Consider the following 21,069-nt stretch of genomic DNA (forward strand, 5'->3'; position numbering starts at 1 on the left):
GAACTCCTCCTTTAAGGTGCACTATAGATTTTTTTTATCACAATCTTGATAGATTCTCACTTTCACAACTAGGGAGCTAGCTGCCTCTAATTGGTGTCAAAGAAAAAGTATTAGCATTTTGTTCACATGAAAAACATTGTTATTCCACATGAGTCAAGCTTGTCTAATGACAGTTGTATTTTTCATTTCTTCATTAACAGACTGAAAAAGGGGATAATTGTTTCTTACCTCTATGTTGTTTGTACTTCTTTTCTGCAATAAAAATATGAAGAGACACTCATCATAATGTTAGTAATTTGATTTAACTGGGATTAAATACAGTATGAGTAGGCCACTATGACTAGGTCTAACTTGAGGAGTTTACAAAGTTTACAGTGAAGCAGGCATCTTCAATCACTTATTAAAGTGAGTAATGTGAATCATTTAGTACCATTAAAATAAGTATTTCGTGTTCAGACTAAACAGTGAAATAACGATAACGATGACTAATAATAATGTCAAAAGTTATATTAAGTTATATATAAAATATATAAGCACTGAATTTCCAACATCATGAAGTAGTTATTCCAACAATTTCATTTGAACTATATACCTTAAGTAACCTGGTGGCATCCTGTGTCTCCTGGAATTCACATAGAAAGGTGAATTAAAATAGAGGCTACAAACCGATGCAAGTCTCTCACATACTCTATTCATGCATATACAGTAGAGGAGAGAAAGAGAAGAATATAAAAAAGGAGTTTCATATCAGTTTAAAATAAGAGCAAAAAGCTGTGATGAGATGAGGCATGTATAATATACAGTATATAGATATTGAACAGTCCAGACAGATGGCATTGATATAAATAAAATCGTATCATTTCCCATCCCTATGGTCATTAGCAATTCTGCTAATTCTTGGGCTAATTCTTTATCGATTCCCTTTTGATTCCTGGAAAGGAAAAAAAAAAAAAAAAAAAAAAAGAGCTAAAATTTCAGATCACAAGATCACAACACAGAAAAATAATTCTGTTTTGGCTTCGCAGCTGTTGGCTGCACTCTTTTCCTTTTCAGCTGTAGACGCATAACATCATTGTTTTACAAAGTCAGAAAAACCTGCCGGCATTGGTAAAAGGAATTGATGAGCTTAGACGCATACAATGCTGATTCTCTGAGTTAACTATTAGGATTTTCTAATTCTTAGGGCTCGTGATTCCCATCCCTACAACACATGTGGGCCATAAAAGAGGACTAAATGCAAGCATTGAGATCCCACAGTTCAAAAAGGAACCACAGGTTGACTGAATTACATTAATTGCATTTAAATTTGTTGTGCTGTTGCATTATGAAATACATTATACATTATAATAATACATAATACATTATTATTATTATTATTATTATTATTATTATTATTATTATTATAAATTCAACTACAAAATAGCAGAAAGAGAAGCAGTGATGTTACCTGTATGACAGCATCATTGCGGGAGATAACCAAAGCTCCTTGGGCTTGGCTGAGAAGCCAGAGGCAGACACAGCTCCACAGCAGCACAACGCTCCTCAACCTAGACATGACTAAACACTCACTCACTTCATTGCCTAGAAGAGAGCCCCAATGTCCCTGCCCAGGAGGATTGCTCAAAATGTGTGTGTTGTGTTGAAATATTTTCCCCAGCTATCCCGCACCCTTCTTTCATGTGTGTCACCTCACAAGAAAATATGGTGTGTGCATGCTAAAGTTTTACAGGTAAACTGTCATATTCGATAGGGTGGTGCATTTCACAAAAATAATAATTAAAACAAACAACCCCAATATTAACCAGGAAATTAGTAGTAAAAGACCAACCCCAAAATACTGTACAGTACAATACTAGGTTACAACAGCCAGCTCACACATCAACATGGTATCAGTGTTATCTACCTTTTGACCCACTGTTTCACAAAAAGGTCGTAATATTAATGCCATAGTATGTAGCATGTGTTCTATAGTCACTTTAATTTAGTGTTTCAGGGACCAAAACCCCCAAAACACAACTCAATTTCTTTCATTTTCTTATACTGTTTGGAGGGAGAGAGAAACAAGATTTTCTATCTCTGGCCCCTGGTGTGACTATTGTCATGGCAGCAGACCCCTGAGCAGGATTTGTGCCAAGTTTGTCCTCGAATGCACTTTAACATTAGTGCATCTACAAAAAGCAGTGTTGATGAGAGAGTATCAATGTCCACTGTGGGGGAGAGGTATAGAGGCTACTGTGTAAACTGCAAAGTGCACTCACTAATGTCAATATTGTCAATATTGCAAAAACACGCACTGGATTTGTTTTTAATTCCAGTATTTTTTTAAAGAAAGCTGTTCACAGCACAATACACACATTTTACCATTCACTTTCCATTTGTATTACACTCTGTGTGTGTGTGTGTGTGTGTGTGTGTGTGTGTGTGTGGGTGTGAGTGTGTAGGACAATGCACATAGTTTTCACATCAATGTAAATTTGTCAAGAGTTAGCTGAGAGCTAATTACCATCTGTACTCCTTGAGCAGGTTATTAAAATTGGTGGTCTATTTAATAGCTATCAATACAAAACAATACAATTAAGCGTAAGTACAAAAGACAGTCAAATACAGTCTCCTCTGGTATGTTGCCCTTGATGCCCTGCCACCTTCCGCCCTATGAACTGACTCTGTGGAGATGCTTCATGTAAGGGCATGAACTCCACGACGTCCTCACCAATTTAGTACAATTCCTTCCCTGGTAGTATAGTGGTTAGGTGTTGAATTGGATATGAATCTAGGGCAGTGGTTTTCAACCTTTTTCATGCCAAGGACCCCTAAAATTGATATACATTTGGCCGCGGACCCCCATTTGAAAATGTTTTGTGCCAGGGACCCCCAGAAGCAAAGATATCAGTTAATTTTCGCTTTAAAAAATTATGAATATTCAAAGATATGCACACTTTTTCAAGGATTTTCAAAAATAGCAGATCTACAAGCTCATAGCGCGGCACTCGGTGCCGCGCTATGAGCTTGTGTATCTGCTATTTTTTAATAGCCAAAGCTGAGTGGTTAAAAATGATTGTGACGCTATGTTAACTCATTTCGCTGGGGACCCCCTGGTACTCCCTCAAGGACCACTGGTGGTCCCCGGACCACTGGTTGAAAACCACTGATCTAGGGGATGCAGATGGTGTGACCACTGACCACATCCAGGCCTTTCAATCCAAAGGTTATTCATCCCTTCCCACCAGGTTTCATGACAATCATCCCATCTGTTCTTGATTTTGACCTCGACCTTTGACCTTTTTGACCTAAAAGTCAATCATCTCCTCGGGGGAACCTATTAATTATTCCCACCTAGTTTAATGAAAATCTGCCCATCCGGCAAGATACTGTATATAGATGTGTTATAGATATGGATATAGATTCATGCTAAACAACGGTTATTGGTAATGATTGAATATTAGACTGGATTGATTGCCTGTGAAGTAACAACTCATCAATGCCAACATAAATAAAGATGTACAAATTGCTTTTTGTTGCTGACATTTTTATTTGGTATCACCAGACTCTGACCATTCTGTTTCAAAAACTATTATTTACAGTTCACTTTACATTGATGTCACTGCGAGACTTTGTAGACCAATTGTGATCATGGTGTACAAATACAATTATAGTTTAGGTAATGAGAGTTTAAATTGATAACCATGAACATTTGTTATACTAAGTTGGAACCCGGTGAGTCCTGTCATTGCCACTATAGTACCTATTATCAGTAAGTCTTAAACAGGCCAGACACAATGTAATCTGAGGCATCTCCATCTATGAGGCCTGTTCCATTACTATGAATGAACCAGCAGGGAATAGTTACTCCATTCTTCACATCATTCCTATAGTCCTTCTGCCAGCCTCTGTGGACCAATGAGAAAGAGACATATTATTTTGACTCAAATGTATAAAAAACTGTACAGTACATTGAAACAAAGACAAACACACACTTTTAACTGTACCAGATCTAGACATTATTCATTCAGCCTAATACCTATAGGATGAGACAGTCATGTGTACCTGGTCACATTGAGCTCCAGTCCCTTCACATACATGGTGGCATCAGGTTTCTCAGGGACCTCTCCTGGACGCAGATCTCCCACCTCAAACTCAACCCCATGGTAAAACTGACCTGGAGGACAGGACAGCCCACCATTGTCATTTATTTTGTTTTGTATTTAAAGGGAAATCATTCTGGTTCATTCTCTATTAGTCTGCACTGAAACTACATTGGCCCATTGCACATGTATAATGTAAAATAAAGTTCTAGCTGTGTGATAATCTATACTACTGCCATATTGCAACATAAATGAGGGTTGAAAAACAACTTAACTACACAAATACTGTAGGTCAAAGGCGATCAATTATTTTGACATTTATTTTATCCTACTGTGACTTAATGGGGAGGGTAGAATAGATGTTTCAGTGTACAGTACATCTGATATTCTATCCTGTCCTAGTGCTGCCCCCTAGTGTGTGGTTCTGTACCTAGCAGGCCGTGAACAGATGGGGAGAGAAGATGGCTGTCCAGGGTGTAGAAGCCCAGGTAGTCTTGGTGGTATGGGTGGCTCTTCCAGACCCGGTGTAACAGGACCACAAACGTCACAGAATCTTTTAGACTGACCATCAGGGTGCAGTCTTTGGTCAAGAGAAGATCCATACTGGAAAGGAGGTGCCAGGGCAGAGAGAACAGAGATGGGGAGGGAAGGAAGAGACGAGGGAGAGAGGAGGGAGGCAGAGGGGAGAAGGGAATGTTGATAGGTGTACATTACATTTACATTTTCCTGTGTGTTGCCCTGTGTATGTTTCTCCCCTCATTGGTGTATGTGTGCTTGAGTGGTGAGGAGTGACTGACTTGAGTACCAGCTGGTGTGACGGAGTGGTGTCTGGGTGTGACTGGTAACTAGTAGGTTGAACCTCGCAGGTGATTGGCTCCCTCTTCATGGACTGGAGTATAAAGCTGCCTACCTTCCATTTTTTAACAACTCTCCCTCCTGGTCAGCCTTAATCTGCACTAGTTTTTTGTCAGTATTTGTCAGCATTTTAGTTTTGCATTAACATGAGTTAGTGTATAGTCATGGTATTGCAGGGGTGGGTGGCCGTTCTTTTGTTTTCAGCTGGTACCTGTTTTTCTTTAGGTTACATTAGGTTAGATACTTGTATTTTTGTCTTCTGTTTGGTCTAGGTAAGAATAGTGTTTTCTTTTGTTTATGGGTTTAAGGGCCCACCCTGAGGTAATTTACCCATTGTTCTGCAACTTCATTAATAAATCACTGTATTTTTTTATTTAAACTGTGTTGGCTGGCTAATGTTTGGGGACTGAGTAGGAGGGAGTACATTTTTGTGTTACACCTGGTGACCCCTAGGCCGGGTCGTAACAATACTCAGAAGATGCATAAAGATACTAAAGGTTTATTCAAAGGTGCTTCATAAATCTTGTGTATTCCTTCAAAGTATGCCTCTTCTGTACAATTAAAAGAAATTCAGTGACGTAGCCAATTATCTCTCTATAACAAGTCTTAGGATTGATTTATCTCTAGACTGCAATAATAATAAAAAACAACCTCAAAACATGCAATATTAAGAAAAAGAGAGGTAGTCTACTGGCATTTGTATGCAATGTGAAAGAGCAGTTCATTCAACTCGGTGCATATTTTGATCTGAGTGAAGGACCACAGCCACTCAGTTACATAAAGTGGTAGCCTATACCTGGGCATAAACGCCAGTGCAGCAACTTCTACAATGGGTGTGTTCGAAAAACCTGGCACCTGGAGTGCGCTCCCAGTATTTCTGAACGAACCTGTCAATGTGTATTGTAAATATGTATGCTTAATGGTCTGTGGTACACGTTAGGCAAACCCCAGACATTTTAAGGAATTTGTAAAAAAATAAATAATATAATAACCTGGACAGATCTTAAGGACCCAAAAGAGGACATGTCTGGGTAAAAGACGGCGTTTGGTCACCCTAATTCAGCCTTAACTTTAAATATCATATTGTGTACTTGTCCTGTCATTGAGCGAGACGGTACTCTAAAAAAGCAATAACTTACTTAGGTCCTTTGAGGGCAGCTTTATCAGACCACAGTAACTTGACACGTTTTCCATCTTGTAACACAGAGATGTCTTCAGTGGTCACCTCCAGTCTCACCCCGAGGGTCTTGTGAATGATGCCGAAACGTCCAAAGTAGCTGTTGATTTTACCATCGGGGGCAACTTTCTTATCTCCAATAGTCTGACCGTTGACTAGAATTCCTAAGGAAGCAAAACTGGATTCAGTCACTCACAAAGCACAGATGAAAACTATTATACGTATATACAATTAAAGAAAACCACCAACTTACCCTTTAACTCATACACAATACAACACTGTTCAGATGTATTGAGTATTCAAATCTACTTCAATATTATGTCCAAATCTTAAGTGTAAAACTAAAATGGATGTCAGAATAATCATCAGAAGTTGTCCACTACAGTATCTTTGGCTCTGACAATGTGAATAATTAAAAAAAGAAAAGAGAATCATGTTTTAATCACCTGTGGTTGTGTCTCTAACCAGGTTGAAGATGGTGCCTGGTGTGTCATTGATATTGAAGCACAGTGCATCATTTCTCTTTGGAAGCTCTATCATGAAATGAGGATCTCCATCCACTGAAAGGACATTATCAAGGTTAGAGCTCAGTTAACATTGGATACAAGTACAGCTGCCAATACCTGAAGCTGAGCTAAATATATGTTAGCACTTGGGTATTTACCAAAATATGTGGGATCATAAGGTGGTATGCTGTATCCACTAATGGTTTTGTCCGCTTGACCTGCACCTGGTTATACATAAAAGGGCATCCAGATTATAAATAAATACATTGTAAGCGTAAACCTTTCTTATTCTGTTGGTTGGAAATGGAATGTTTTACCTAGTCTCTCTGCCTCTTGTCGTTGCTCTGTAGAAAATAAATAGTGAAAAGATATTAGAAGATGACAACGTATGGATTCAGCAGCTTTAATAGTGCTTGTTTAATGATGGAAACGAGACCACAGTCAAGTGTCACACTTTTTTCCTTCCCATTCCATCTTCCCCAGTGGTTCAAAGTAACTAAGTACATTTACTTACAGTAAGTACAATTTTTAGGTATTTATACTTTACTGGAGTATTTCCAATTTCCAATACTTCTACCCCACTACATCTCTGAGGCAAATATTGTACTTTTACTCCACTACAATTATTTGAAAACTTTAGTTACAAGTTACTTTTCAGATATAAATTATGATATTATGAAACATACATTGACCACTTTAGCCCTATTTTATACTGTACATGGGCTATCTGAAAATAGCCGATCTACAAGCTTGTGAGCTTGTAGGTCTGCTATTTTCAAACATTCGAGTACTTTTACTTTTGGTACTTTAAGTATATTTTGATGCCAATACTTTTGTACTTTTACTCAAGTAACATTTTGAATTCCGGACTTTCACTTGCAACAGAGTACTTCTACATTGCAGTATTGATACTTTTACTTAAGCAAAACATTTGAGTACTTTTTCCACCACTGATCTTCCCTACCCTCAGTCAGTTTGTCAGCGATGAAGGAATCACTCGCTCCATCCTCAGTCTGAGGCTTGGTGACCACCATGGAGGTCAGTGGAGTGACAAAATTGTACTGCAGGGACATCTCAAGAACCTTGGCTGTGGCGTTGCTTTTTTCCTCTGGTGTACCAGTCTTACTGGAAAAAAAGAAAAACAGTATTCATAATAGACGTAGGGGAGAACGGGGTAAGATGAACCTCTGGGTAAGTTGAACCACCCCCTGTATCTTTAAAACTATACACATGAGTTGTCATGTGACCTTAAAATCAGGACACATCCATCATTTCCACCTGGCTGTGAAGTTGAGAGACACATGGGTAAAGTGATAAGCATATTTCTACACAAGAAAGTGTTTTTTGCTGGTCAAAGTTAATTTTTTACTTTTCTGGTATAATGATTTTTTATTTTAAAGCAAATGTACCCAGGTTGAAACTTATATATCATGAATGTTGGTGATATTCCAATGTATAAAACCATGTGAATCATTTAGCTAAAGATTAGCCTGAAGCATTAAGCTAGCCAGGTTAGGTCAAAATGGTGGCCATGGGGCAAGATGAACCAAATGCCTTGGGGTAAATTGAACCAATTATCCTAATATTAATCACCATTCATATTTTTTATTATGTCTTTTCTTCACAAATTATGCAGTATGACCTTTCATTTGGATGAATACACTCATTTAAGAGAAGTTTTCAATATTGTATTAACCCTCCAAGACCCGCAGTTGTAATATTACAACATTTGTATTTTATCAAAAACATGGTATAAATCATTTGTTTTCCTGTTATTCTTTCACCTAAACATCATCATTGGATCCTATTGTTTAGTCTTGCAATGTCATTGGCCGGGATATTTGCATATAAATACCCCCCACAGAGGCAGGAAAAGTCACAACTTGAAAATCCTTGAAGGAAGAACAATCTCTTTTTCACTGGACAGGATTTCTCACAAAAAAGTAAGTAAAATGTCTGCAATAATTTTTTTGGTGATCATTAGAATGTCTAGAACATGTACATATGATATTATTGGGAAAGATATCCCCCAAATGTAAATTAGAGCATGCTTTATACTTGTTGTTTTTTTACAACTCTGGGTCATAGTGGTAGCAAATAGCAATGCCACCTGTTCACCTGGCTAAGTGGAGTCTTATAGTTTTCACAATACATTTATACAATTATGTGTATTTTCCCCACATTGCATTACTATATATATATATATACCACAAATAACCACAAACATTACCAAAATGTTTTGCTAAAACATTATAGGCAATGAAATGTTATAACTTATAAGCTAAAGCAGTATATTTGTCTTCGAGTACAATTGGTTAAAACATACAAATTGGTATGTGTGTGTGTGTGTGTGTGTGTGTGTGTGTGTGTGTGTGTGTGTGTGTGTGTGTGTGTGTGTGTGTATATATATATATATATATATATATATATATATATATATATATATATATACCAATTTGTATATTGTAACCAATTGTACTCGAAGACAAATATACTGCATCATTAGCTTATAACATGTCATTGCCTATAATGTTTTAGCAAAACATTTTGGTAATGTTTGTGGTTAGCAATCAGTGTATGGTAATTGTTCATATGGGAGTCGCCCAGTTAAGAATCTCTCATCATTGTTCATGTGATGGGTGTTGGGTTTGCCCACTTACAGTCATCCCCAATCCCTTTGTTAGGCTAAGCATCATCATTCATCACTGATGGTGCTAAGTACCATCATCACTGATGCCACTTGTGAGGATAAGCAAAGTACAATAGGTTGGCCAGACAGTATTGTGTGACTTGTGAAATATGTACCTGCAGTGAGATGTGCTAGTACTAATGTACTAATGGTATTTCTTTATTTTCATTTCAGAATGCCACAAGCAAGGAGAGAGCCTCGCTTCACTGCAAGGGATGTGTTGGATATTGTAATGAATGGAGAGAGTGATGTGGACATCGACTTTACTGAAACTGATGAAGAGTCGGATGAAGAGGCCTGTGGAGAGGAGTCCAAAGAAAACCATCCACCCAGTGAACCCAGTGAACCCACTGACCCACTGCCCCCCCCCCAACCGGCCAAACACGCCAAACCCTTAAGTTGTTTTAGTGAAGTATATAGACATTTGCCATGCTATTCTGACAGTGAGTAAAATGGCCTATAGGAAATTCTGCTACCCGTTAGACCCACTGTTGTAATATTACAACATTTCAATAAAACCTTACGAAAACTATTTTTTTTAAAAAACATTATATTTTCCTCTCCAAAGTACTCCTAAAACACCATCTGAAAGGTTGACAATTTTTTTTTGTAAGTAGAAATATATCCGGGTCTTGCAGGGTTAACAATTGCAAATATTAAAAGGTTCTGAATAACAAACATTATTTAATTGGTTTTATATTGTTTAAATACCATTAAGAAAATAAATAAGACTATTTGCAAAAGGGAAATGTGTTATTAAATTAGTGTTGATACGTGAATACATTATTTGTTCAAGTTTAAACTTGAAAATGCAAAATATCATATGGGTTAAAGGATCAACTTACCCCTTACCTGGGGCAAGTTGAACCACATTACCACTTTTTTTTGAGAACCCATATTTTTACAACCATTTGTCATAGATGCACACTCATTTTTTCAACTGATAGAAGACATCTTGAAGTTTTATTAGATGTTTAGATTTGACTTCCATCTCATTTTTCCTTGCCTAGAGGTCAACATAAGTAAAAAGTGGTTCATCTTACCCCGTTCTCCCCTATCTACACTGTAAGAAGTCCAGAGTCTCAACGTCCTGACAGAGCAGCTCTATACTGTAGCTAGAGATGATTCAAACAGACCTCTGCTCCAGTAGCTGTTGGATGGTCATGTAGGCCCACAGACGCTCTGTGAAGTCCCCAAAGATGTACTCCTTCTCTGGGTAGATAACGTTCCAATCTACCGGGGTCGCCTGGCCCTGCACCTGAAAGTCCTCAACAGACTATAGAGAAAGAGAAGAGCGTAAACGGCTACCGTGCACGGGTTGATTTTGACAGCACATTTTTATTTAGTTTTAGTCAATAGACTATGGAATAAAATTCTGTTTAGTTTTAGTCATATTTTAGTCATCTGAAATGTTTTGGTTTTTGTCTAGTTTTAGTCGACTAAATGTCGTAAGATTTTAGTCGACTAAATCTACAGTTGATTTAGTCGACTAAAATGTATTTTGGCGTTGCCTTGATGGTGTCGTAATGGCTGATTTTACACTTGGTTGCATTCTGAAAATAGACGATCTACAAGCTCACAACGCGTCGCAGCGCGACGCGTTGTGAGCTTGTAGATCTGCTATTTTCAGAGTGCAACACCCGAGCGCAACCAAACTTAAAATGACTTGTCTTTTAGTTCTACTGGATTTCTTCTCTAACATTTAGTTTAGTTTTTATTTGTTGATGAAATTGTCAATATATTTAGTCTTAGCTTTAGTCATTGTAGCTTAGTTTTTTATTTAGTTTTTATTTAGTTTTCGTCAGTGAAAAAAGGTAGTCGACGAGCATTTTTCGTCATTGTTTTAGTCGACGAAATCAACACTGCTACCGTGCTTTTTCATCTAAAGTAAGAGACTACAGTTACTCCTCTGTCTCACCCCCTTGGCGAACACTTCCACCATGAAGTTGTCGATGTCATTGTCACCCAGTCGTCCGGCCACCACAATCTCTGAGCCGTTGAACAGCTGAGTGAAGTGGTTGTTGGTCAGGAAATCGACGGTGTTGTCAGGGTAACGAAGGTCCACCTCTAAGAGTAGAGTACTGGCCACCTCCTCATAGAAACCCTGGGGAAAATAATAATAAGAAGAAGAAATAAGCTTTATTTAAATATCACTTTTCCAAACAGAGATTAAAAAGTGCATGCAAACCCAGTAAATGTATTTATTCAATAGGATGAGGCTGGCTATAGAATCAAGCCATGCAGGTCACCGCTGGTAAATTCAACAGTCACTTAATGCAACACAAAAGCTTTGTCTAGGTGGTACCGTAGGAGCTCAACCAATATAAGGCAGTGTCAGTGACAACTATCCACATTGTGTGGATACTAGGGCCTGTCCCCGACTAAGGATTTCTAATAGTCGACTCAAGGTCAGGCCCAATGGATACCACACAGAGGTAAAAGTAGCAGCCTAGAGAGAACTAAAATAGAACACTCCGCTGTTAAAAGGACGTTGGGAAGGCCAGTCTGTACTATGGAGTTCTTTGTCTTTACTATGGAGTTCTCTGAAACCTGACGGAAATTCCTCAAACATGTTGTTATTACTACTGTTAATTGTGGCAACTAGCTTATCGGACCTTACCAAGAAACAGGAGTAGGTTACTTGAGGATGAGTTGATTTATTCGAAGCATGTTGAAAACAAGGGGGGGGACAATGCAAATGTTTGGGAGCAGTGACTAAAATGTTACAACTCGTAAGAAAATAAAATAATTCAGCTCAAATTAATAGCCTAACTTTTTGGCCAATACCCTCATCTTGGGCTCAAATGAGTCTCACCCAGATGAATGCATTGGGGTCAACAACATTTTTTACCAATGCCTTCATTTGGGTCTTGTTTGGGACCCAGTTGAGGTGTCACTGAGACTATTAAATTCAGTCGGCAGCATCCAACACGGTAGTGTGTGTCTTCATTTATTTTATTTATTAGTAGTATTTATACAGAATTCTGCATCCGTTAATAAAACATCTACTGATGCACAAACTTGGACACATCATCAGTGTTGTTTCCTGGAGTTACTGGGTGTTTCGGGTCTCGCAACAGACACCCTCCTCCAGGCGACCCGACCGAGGCTGATCAGACCCCGGCCTGTGTCCAAGTGACATGCTATACTGCCCCCACTGTCTCTTGGGGGCTTAGGGTGGCTGCTGACATGTTAGCAGCAGGTTTTGGCGACATTAAGAGGTTCTCTAGGCACTGTGGGTTGCCTCCGTGCCTGGCTCCTCCTTCGTTTGACCATACATGTATACGTTATATGTTAAATCCTGTATCACACCCTCCCTTACTGCACCTGGAGTTGGGCGGTCGCATCTGAGGCCTCGTAGATTCTGCGGGCCAGTCCCTTGTTTTGTTGGGCCATCACATCCAGAAAGGAGTAATCCACATCATTTCCAAATCCCAGACAGAAGAGAGAAATTTTTCCGTCAACAGCTTTGCGTACATTTTCTTGGATCGTTGGGAGGTCACTAACTCCTGTATGTAAATATACGGTACATATATGTTGTACATATACTATACAGTATTATGTAGAATATAACGAACACAAATATTTATAGTACATTGCGGTACCTTCCATCCTATCACTGACAGGACCACAAACATTTCTCAGAATTCATTACAGGAGGTTAGCTCCCACACATTTGCAAAGATGGAAAAATTAACACGTAGTCAATAATATCTTACATGTATTTCCAAAAGCACACACAGACACAGATTCAGGAGTATATATATATATAAACACATAGTTTATACAATATTATAGCTACAAAATTACCAGAAATATTTGTTACAGGGCTCACTAAATCATGCGCCCTGTAGCACACAGTTCAATGTAAATACACTAGCTAGCCTATACTCAGGGATACATATAATGTGCCCCAACTACAGTACTGTATGTGCAGTCCTCTGCGTGGCACAACTCTGCACAGACAGAAAAAATGCAAATTAACAGCGTATATTTGCAAACATCAGCTTAGTTTTAGCCAATTGGTTTAGCCAATGCTCAATGCTCTTGTATTCTTTCAAATGAATTGGCCAACCCAAGTAGACGAGACAATTTTCTATAAAAAGTATTCGTACACTCCCTAGTGGCAGGGCTACCTTTTGTTAAGCTTCAGGGCTCAGTCCTTTAATCGTATGACATTTCAAAAGGAGAGCTCACCTTCGTTTGGCATTCCATCAGTCATGAAGATAATCATGTCGAAACTCCTTTCTGGGAGGGTGTTGTTTTGCCTGTCTTTCACCAGCATGTTTATAGCAGCCAGCGCTGCTTTATTGATATCGGTTACTGGAAGGAGAACACACACATGTCAATTCTGTGCAATGATATTAAATCAAATTAATCTGGTTCTTTGATTTCCAACATTATCCATAATCCATATAAGGAAGTGATCAAGGGTAAAGATGAGACTTATTATTTATACATTTTTGCCAAGTATTTTCCCTTTTTTTCCCAATTGTTGATTTGTGTAATCTTGTCACTGCTGACCGCTTTGTAATCACATGCCTCCTCCAATACACTGGAGCACATCCGGAGGAATACTCCTCATAGTGTTTTTTTCCCCCTTTTCCCCCAAACTTAGTTATTCCAATTCCCTGTGTATTCTAGTCCCTCTGTCACTGCTACTCCTACAGTTGGTCCTAGGGAGAGCACAGACAATTATGTCTCCTCCGATCCATGTGACATCAATGCCGCTTCTTTTCACCTGATGAGATATTTCACCAGGACGATGTAACGCTCATGTAGGCATGTGCTATTCTTCCTAGTGCCACACCCCACTGAACCTCCTACCAACCTGTAGGAATCATTAGTGCACCGTCCAAGATGTGGCTTATTCTGATGCTTACATCCATTGTCAACTATCCCTCTGGCGAATGTCAGGGCTTCGGCCACGTTTTCCTTGCTGGCCTTAATAAGAGATTCTTTCCAGAATGTAACCCTATGATCAAACAGGATGATGGCAAAGTAGTCGTCCTCATGCAGGTCCTGGAGGATGGCCAGCAATGCCTCACGTATCTGCAGAGGGTAAGATCAGAGGTCATGCATAAACATGTATATAGAATAGCCCACATACAATACTGTAGACATTTTTCTCTAACAAACTCACTGTCTCACATACTTTACACTTTCTCACCTGAATTATTTTAGTTCCATACATGGATCCACTAATGTCAATCACAAACACCACATTCTTTGGAACTCTGGCTAAGTCAGGAGGTGCAAAGAAGTGGACGAAGTATCCATTCACAATCTGAGGGGAAAAAAGACAAATGAACTGTACTGCATACTCAGAAAGCAGTGACGGAAGGGGAGAACTGTAACTATACGACCATTGATAACATGTTTGGTCAACAGCTTTGCTGCATTAGAGTTTCAGGACATGCTTTGCATTAGGAATGTTCATTGTGTTCATTTTCATTTCAGTCAAGAACTCTGCAACATATAGTAGGCTATGTATGTGATCAGAGTAAGACAGTATCTGTTTAATAGTTTGCATGAAGATTTTATGGTCAAACCGGTGTATTTGTTTGTATAAGGCAAGGCAGCTTATTTACACACAGCACCTTTCATATACCAGGGCAACACAGAGTGCTTAACAGAATGAAAACAATTATAATCAAATTGAGCACACAAAACATTGATGAGATTAAAATAGATACAATAGACAGCAGACCTGAACGTCCCCTAGGCTCGTGGTCCGTTTCACATCGTACTTGATGATGAAATCTCCATCGAGCAGAGTTCCTTCACAGTCTGGACACTTCCTCTGCTGCTCCGGTGTCGGTGAGAAGGAGATGTGTGCCTGAAAGAAGGATACAATATACATTCACTTTAGTGCAAACTTACATCTGACATGTCTAATAGAAGACAAGAGGTAGAAGCGCTGCTGGGTGTTCTTAGGTGTGTTGCCACATACAGGTGCTATTTGGATGGTTCAAGTGTGCTGCAATTTGTCGCTGGAATGAAGTATTAATTCTTAAGTGAGATTGTAATCAGCAGGTTTCCTTAAATCCAAGGCTCGCTGTAGTTTTATGTAAAAAATTAAATTTAAAAAAGTGTTAAAATTGCCTTTATTTTTCATGACAGATTTAAGATGGGGTGGACCATCGCTGAGTGGTTAGTGAGCCCGCCTAGGGAGCCAGAGGCCCTGGTTGCCCCAGGTACGATTCCAGGCCAGGCCAGCAAATGTGTCGATGAAATGAAATTTGTCCCTGAGCAAGACTCTTAACCCCTAATTGCTCACAGGCCCTCATTGGAAACAAGACCGCAAGGACTTTCATGAATGGACCTGTTAAAGGAATTATCCTTAAAGGAATTATCCTTAAACAACCTAAATGTTGAGGCCTGCTCTGGTGGTCATCAGGGTAGTTTGTCAGTAGGTTGCCCACTTACTCATTACTTTTTCTTTCTACAAAACTACAGTGTGCTTTGGATTTATGGAAGATACTGTATGCATATTTAATAGTTTCATTTTAGGGAAGACGGGTATGTTATTCAACAGGGTAGGGTAGAATTTGAGAGATTAATGAAACGAGCTGTCCGAAGAACCTTGGGACGGGTTTGACAATGTATGAGAATGTAGAGCCATGTTTAGCCCTCTACCTTTTTGTCTGTGACGGTTTTCTCCACCAGAGGGAGCAGCTCATTGGATAAGAAGGTACCATAGGCATCAACATATGCAATACCCTGTGGCTCATAGATATCTGCCACAATCTGTGCAAAGTTAGACACAAACATACACAAAGTGAGATTAGCCTTTCATTAAAGGACCACTTCACCCATTTTCATTTTTCTTATATTCATACAGTATAATTGGTCCTCACTGATGCTCAGTCATTATTAGATGGCACCAACCTGAAAGTTCCGGACAAGCTGCTTGGGTTTGACCCGGGTCAGAATCTCATACTGGCCTAGTTTCCTGTTAAGAAGCTCCTCATAGGTCAGAATGAATTTCACGTTGCTATTGGCAGCAATGTTTACTGACACAGAGAACTTCTCCATTTTTCTTCCAGAGGCCCTAGAACACAGACAAACAAAAAAATAATGAATAAAAGAATGATTGGGAATATGTAAGTACCATGTGATGCGAGAGGGCGGTCTAGCCAACTCCAACTCAGGACTCCTGAATTGCTGCCCTCCACACCCTCCTTTCTAGCATCAGGGTCTTGAGCTCTGCAATGTTGTTAGCTCTGCAATGTTGTTAGCTCCGCTGTAGCGCCTCAGTGCATCTATGTAGGTGGTGTGCTTCTTGCCTTTCCTGGCTGTGCCCTGGGTTGGCTCCCACAGTGTCAGTTTGCTGGCCCTCCCAGCCTCATCCTTCTCTCTCTGACCTCTCTCTTGTCTGTGACCCCTGTTAGGTCCCCGTAGAGGACCTAATTTCTGATGTGGTCCGTCCATGTGACACCTAGTGCCATTCGTAGAATTCTTGTGTAGACTATCCAGGGCCCTTTCCTGTTGTTCTGTGAGGGTCCATGTCTTTGCGCATGCCCCATACAGCAGCACTGACTACTACTTTAGCTACAAACAGCCCCCTCTTGAGGTCTACTTCCATGTCTGATTTCCACACTCTCCTCATCCCATGCAGAGCATTCCAGGCAAGTGCCCTCTGGACCTTCAGGTCCTGTTCCGTTGAAGCAGTCCAGGTCCGGAGATATAAGTCCTCAACTACCTCATCCCATTGGCAGTTGCAATGGTTTTGTCCCCTGTGTTAACTGTTAATAGGGTAGAACCGGGACGAACGACGCGCAGGGACGGTTGCAACACGGACCTTTTTTCATGCTACACTTAAAAGCTCGTCACATCCGGCGACGTCACCCTCTTCGTCTTCGGTCGAAAACATCAGACACGAATTTTTTTCCCAGTTCTGATCAAAATTGGCAGAGTTGAAGCCACTTTTGTGTATTTCCACACTGTAGTAAAAAATACCCTATTTGAGTGTTTTTGTACTGCTGTGTTTATTTGGTGCCGATTGTAAATGGATTTTGTCTGTTAGGCTAATCTGTGGGCTAACTCTCAGTGAAGGTTCCATTGAAAAATATTCATTAGCTTTTGTGCTAGCTAGCAAAACATCCAGGGAGGGACGAACGGCGCATTAAGCCACTCGATGCATTACGGACAGGGAGGGACGAACGGTGCATGTGTAAAACACAAAGTTGACGAAACAGACAGAGGGGACATTAACATGATACATTTATTTGACTATCAGCATGGTCATTTGCTCGTAGGGTTCTACTGAAGCATCAATGAGAGTTAGATGCCAGAAATGTAACGTTTGTGCTTGTTATAGGACATTTCATCCGACCGCGCCGTCCGACCCCCGTGTATGCACCGTTCGTCCCGACTGGCGGCCGTGTGCGGAGAGTAGCGCAACGTCACTTTACTTAACGATTGCGTTCGACTCGTTTCACTAAAATTAAAACGGACTGCGGGTAATGGGAGAGGACAAGTGTCTCTTGTTCACAAAAAAGTATGGTTACATGAAATTAAGTAATCTCTGTGCAGGGAGGGAAATAGAAAAGGGTGCGTCGTTCGACCCCGCCCTCCCCTACTTTTTTTCTTGGCATTGAGCTTGAGGCCGATCTTCCTGCTCTCCCTTCCTTTCTCTGCTGTATCCGAGACTAGGGCAATGTCATCTGATATAGCTATTTCACCCCTCTCCCAGTAACATGCCCTGAGACTTACTTGACCAGTCCTGCAGTCTGTCCTGATGAGACAGCTTTCTCGTACTGCTTCTTGGCTTTCTCCTTCTCCTTGACCTCTCCAACGTACATCTGATTATCAATTTCCCTGAAAAGCAAATAGAGTTAGAACGCAACAGAGGTTGATCACTAATAGTTGTCATTTAAAATTCCAAAAGGCATATGAGCTTTGGAACATCGCGGTGAAAATGGTCAGGGAGATACAGAGGCAGACACGGGTACTAAACACACAATAAGAAGAGACAGAGACATGGCACTGACATGCTGAAATTGGTGATGAAGGCGGTCTTGGGCAGCTCCACCTCGAAGAAGATCTCCTGTGAGGAGTTGGCCTTGTTCAGAGCAGTGGAGGTCATGACGGTGTGAGCGAAACGAGATGCTACGGTACAGTCCACTGTAACACTGTCCACCTCCACCTGAGAGGGAGAGAGAGAGAGAGAGAGAGAGAGAGAGAGAGAGAGAGAGAGGGGGAGAGGGAGAGGGAGAGGGAGAGAGGGATGGAGGGGGGGAAATGGTGGGAGACAAAGAATATATGTCCTACCTATACAGCTCAAAAAGTGTTCGTTGACATTCGACACTGTCCACAGACACTTGTCTTGCGAAATATGAAACAGCCTTTAAGGTGCACTATTGTTTTTTTTTATCACAATCTTGATAGATTCTCACTTTCACAACTAGGGAGCTAGCTGCCTCTAATTGGTGTCAAAGAAAAAGTATTAGCATTTTGTTCACATGAAAAACATTGTTATTCCACATGAGTCAAGCTTGTCTGATGACAGTTGTATTTTTCATTTCTTCATTAACAGACTGAAAAGGGGGATAATTGTTTCTTACCTCTATGTTGTTTGTACTTCTTTTCTGCAATGAAAAGATGAAGAGACCCTCATCATAATGTTAGTAATTTGATTTAACTGGGATAAAATACAGTATGAGTAGGCCACTATGACTAGGTCTAACTTGAGGAGTTAGACCTAGTCTATCTCCTCTAATGTTTACAGTGCAGCAGGCATCTTCAATAACTTATTAAAGTGAGTAATGTGAATCATTTAGCCTATCATTAAAATAAGTATTTAGTTGTACCAAAATGTATTTTTTATATCAGAGTAAACAGTGAATTAATGATAACAATGTCAAAAGTTCAAACCGTGTAAGCAGTGAATTTCCAACATCACAAAGTAGTTATTCCAACAATTTAATTTGAACTATATACCTTAAGTAACCTGGTGGCATCCTCTGTCTCCTGGAATTCACATAGAAAGGTGAATTAAAATAGAGACTACAAACCAATGCAAGTCACTCACATACTCTATTCATGCATATAGAGGAGAGAAAGAGAAGAATGTAAAAAAGGAGAAAATCTATAAAGATCTATGCAGTGAAATAAGATGAGAGAAGTGAGATGAGAGAAATTATAAAATATACAGTACAGTTAAGAGTTTTATATCAGTGTAAAATAAGAGCAAAAAGCTGTTCTGAGATGAGGCATGTATAATATATAATATGATATAGAACAGTGCAGTTATACAGATGGCATTGATATAAATAAAATCGTATAATTTCCCATCCCTATGGTCATTAGTAATTCTGCTAATTCTTTATTGGTTCCCTTTTTGATTCCTGGAAAAAAAAAATGAGAAAAGAGTACGCTCAAATTTCAGGTTTCACATTCACATATAGAAAACATCACAAATACAACCAAGATCACCGTTTGTTGCAAAAAATCGTTCATTTTCCACCACATCAGGCACGCACAAATGGTCTTGTGAGTAATTTGACAATGACCGTCAAACAGGGTTTTGATACTTCATACCATTTGCCTGTAATTACCTTAACAAATTTGTTGGCAGGGCCAATTTCTTACAAACAATGCCATATATCACAAACGCAACATCCAATCATCTGCCCATAGGAGGCGCCACAAAAGTAGAAGCTTCGCAGCTGTTGACTGCACTCCATGGTTGATCTAATCCTTAAACAAGAATGATAAAAATTCTCCTTATCTTTTCCTTTTCAGTTGCATAAACACGGCAAAAGTCAGAAAAACATGCGGGCATTGGTAAAAGGAATTGATGAGCAGCATACAATGTTGATTCTCTGAGTTAACTAGTAGGATTTTCTAATTCTTAGGGTTCATGATTCCCATCCCTACAACACATGTGGGCCATAAAAGAGGACTAAATGCAAAGCAGCATTGAGATCCCACAGTTCAAAAAGGAACCACAGGTTGACTGAGAACTGAGTACTGGACTACATTAATGTATTTAAATTTGTTGTGCTGTTGCATTATGAAATAAATTATACATTAATAATACATTATTATTATTATTATTATTATTATTATTATTACCCTTATTATTATTATTACCCTTATTATAAATTCAACTACAAAATAGCAGAAAGAGAAGCAGTGATGTTACCTGTATGACGGCATCATCGCGGGAGATAACCAAAGCTCCTTGGGCCTGGCTGAGAAGCCAGAGGCAGACACAGCTCCACAGCAGCACAACACTCCTCAACCTAGACATGACTAAACTCCACTAAATACTCACTCACTTCATTGCTTAGAAGAGAGAGCCCAATGTCCCTGCCCAGGAGGAGGGCTCAAAATGTGTGTGTTGTGTTGAAATATTTTCCCCAGCTATCCCGCACCCTTCTTTCATGTGTGTCACCTCAAAGAAAATATACTGTGCATGCTAAAGTTTTACAGGTAAACTGTCATATTCGATGGGGTGGTGCATTTCACAAAAATAATAATTTAAACAAACAACCCCGATACTAACCAGGAAATGATCATTTAGCAAGGTAGTAAGAGACCAACCCCAAAATACTGTACAGTACAATACTAGGTTACAACGGCCAGCTCACACGTCAACATGGTATCTGTGTTAGCTACCTTTTGACCCACTGTTTCACAAAAAGGTCGTAACATTAATGCCATAGTAGTATGTGTGTGTGCATGCATGCAATAGCATGTGTCCTATAGTCACTTTAACTTTGTGTTTCAGGGACCAAAACCCCCAAAACA

General features: G+C 39.6%; 2 protein-coding genes across 4 annotated transcripts in view; one reads left to right on the plus strand and one right to left on the minus strand.

Moving 5' to 3' along the window:
- LOC308083072 (engulfment and cell motility protein 2) overlaps positions 1 to 21,069 on the plus strand; it is a 302,126-nt gene that overhangs the window by 220,855 nt on the left and 60,202 nt on the right. The gene's annotated exons all lie outside the window — the stretch shown is intronic.
- LOC308081774 (inter-alpha-trypsin inhibitor heavy chain H3-like) lies at positions 3,653 to 20,569 on the minus strand (the record flags this gene model as incomplete). Its single annotated transcript, XM_080423398.1, has 18 exons — positions 3,653 to 3,887; positions 4,045 to 4,156; positions 4,513 to 4,685; positions 6,077 to 6,278; positions 6,561 to 6,674; positions 7,585 to 7,745; positions 10,446 to 10,585; positions 11,228 to 11,413; positions 12,637 to 12,818; positions 13,507 to 13,632; positions 14,193 to 14,361; positions 14,480 to 14,596; positions 15,020 to 15,148; positions 15,949 to 16,059; positions 16,201 to 16,363; positions 18,028 to 18,132; positions 18,306 to 18,460; positions 20,462 to 20,569. 18 exons carry the CDS (start codon positions 20,567 to 20,569, stop codon positions 3,749 to 3,751), a joined length of 2,592 nt encoding a protein of 863 aa, XP_080279524.1. The 3' UTR covers positions 3,653 to 3,748.

This window comes from Gymnoscopelus braueri, assembly GCF_963280865.1.
Source record: "Gymnoscopelus braueri genome assembly, chromosome: 3".
NCBI lineage: Eukaryota > Metazoa > Chordata > Actinopteri > Myctophiformes > Myctophidae > Gymnoscopelus > Gymnoscopelus braueri.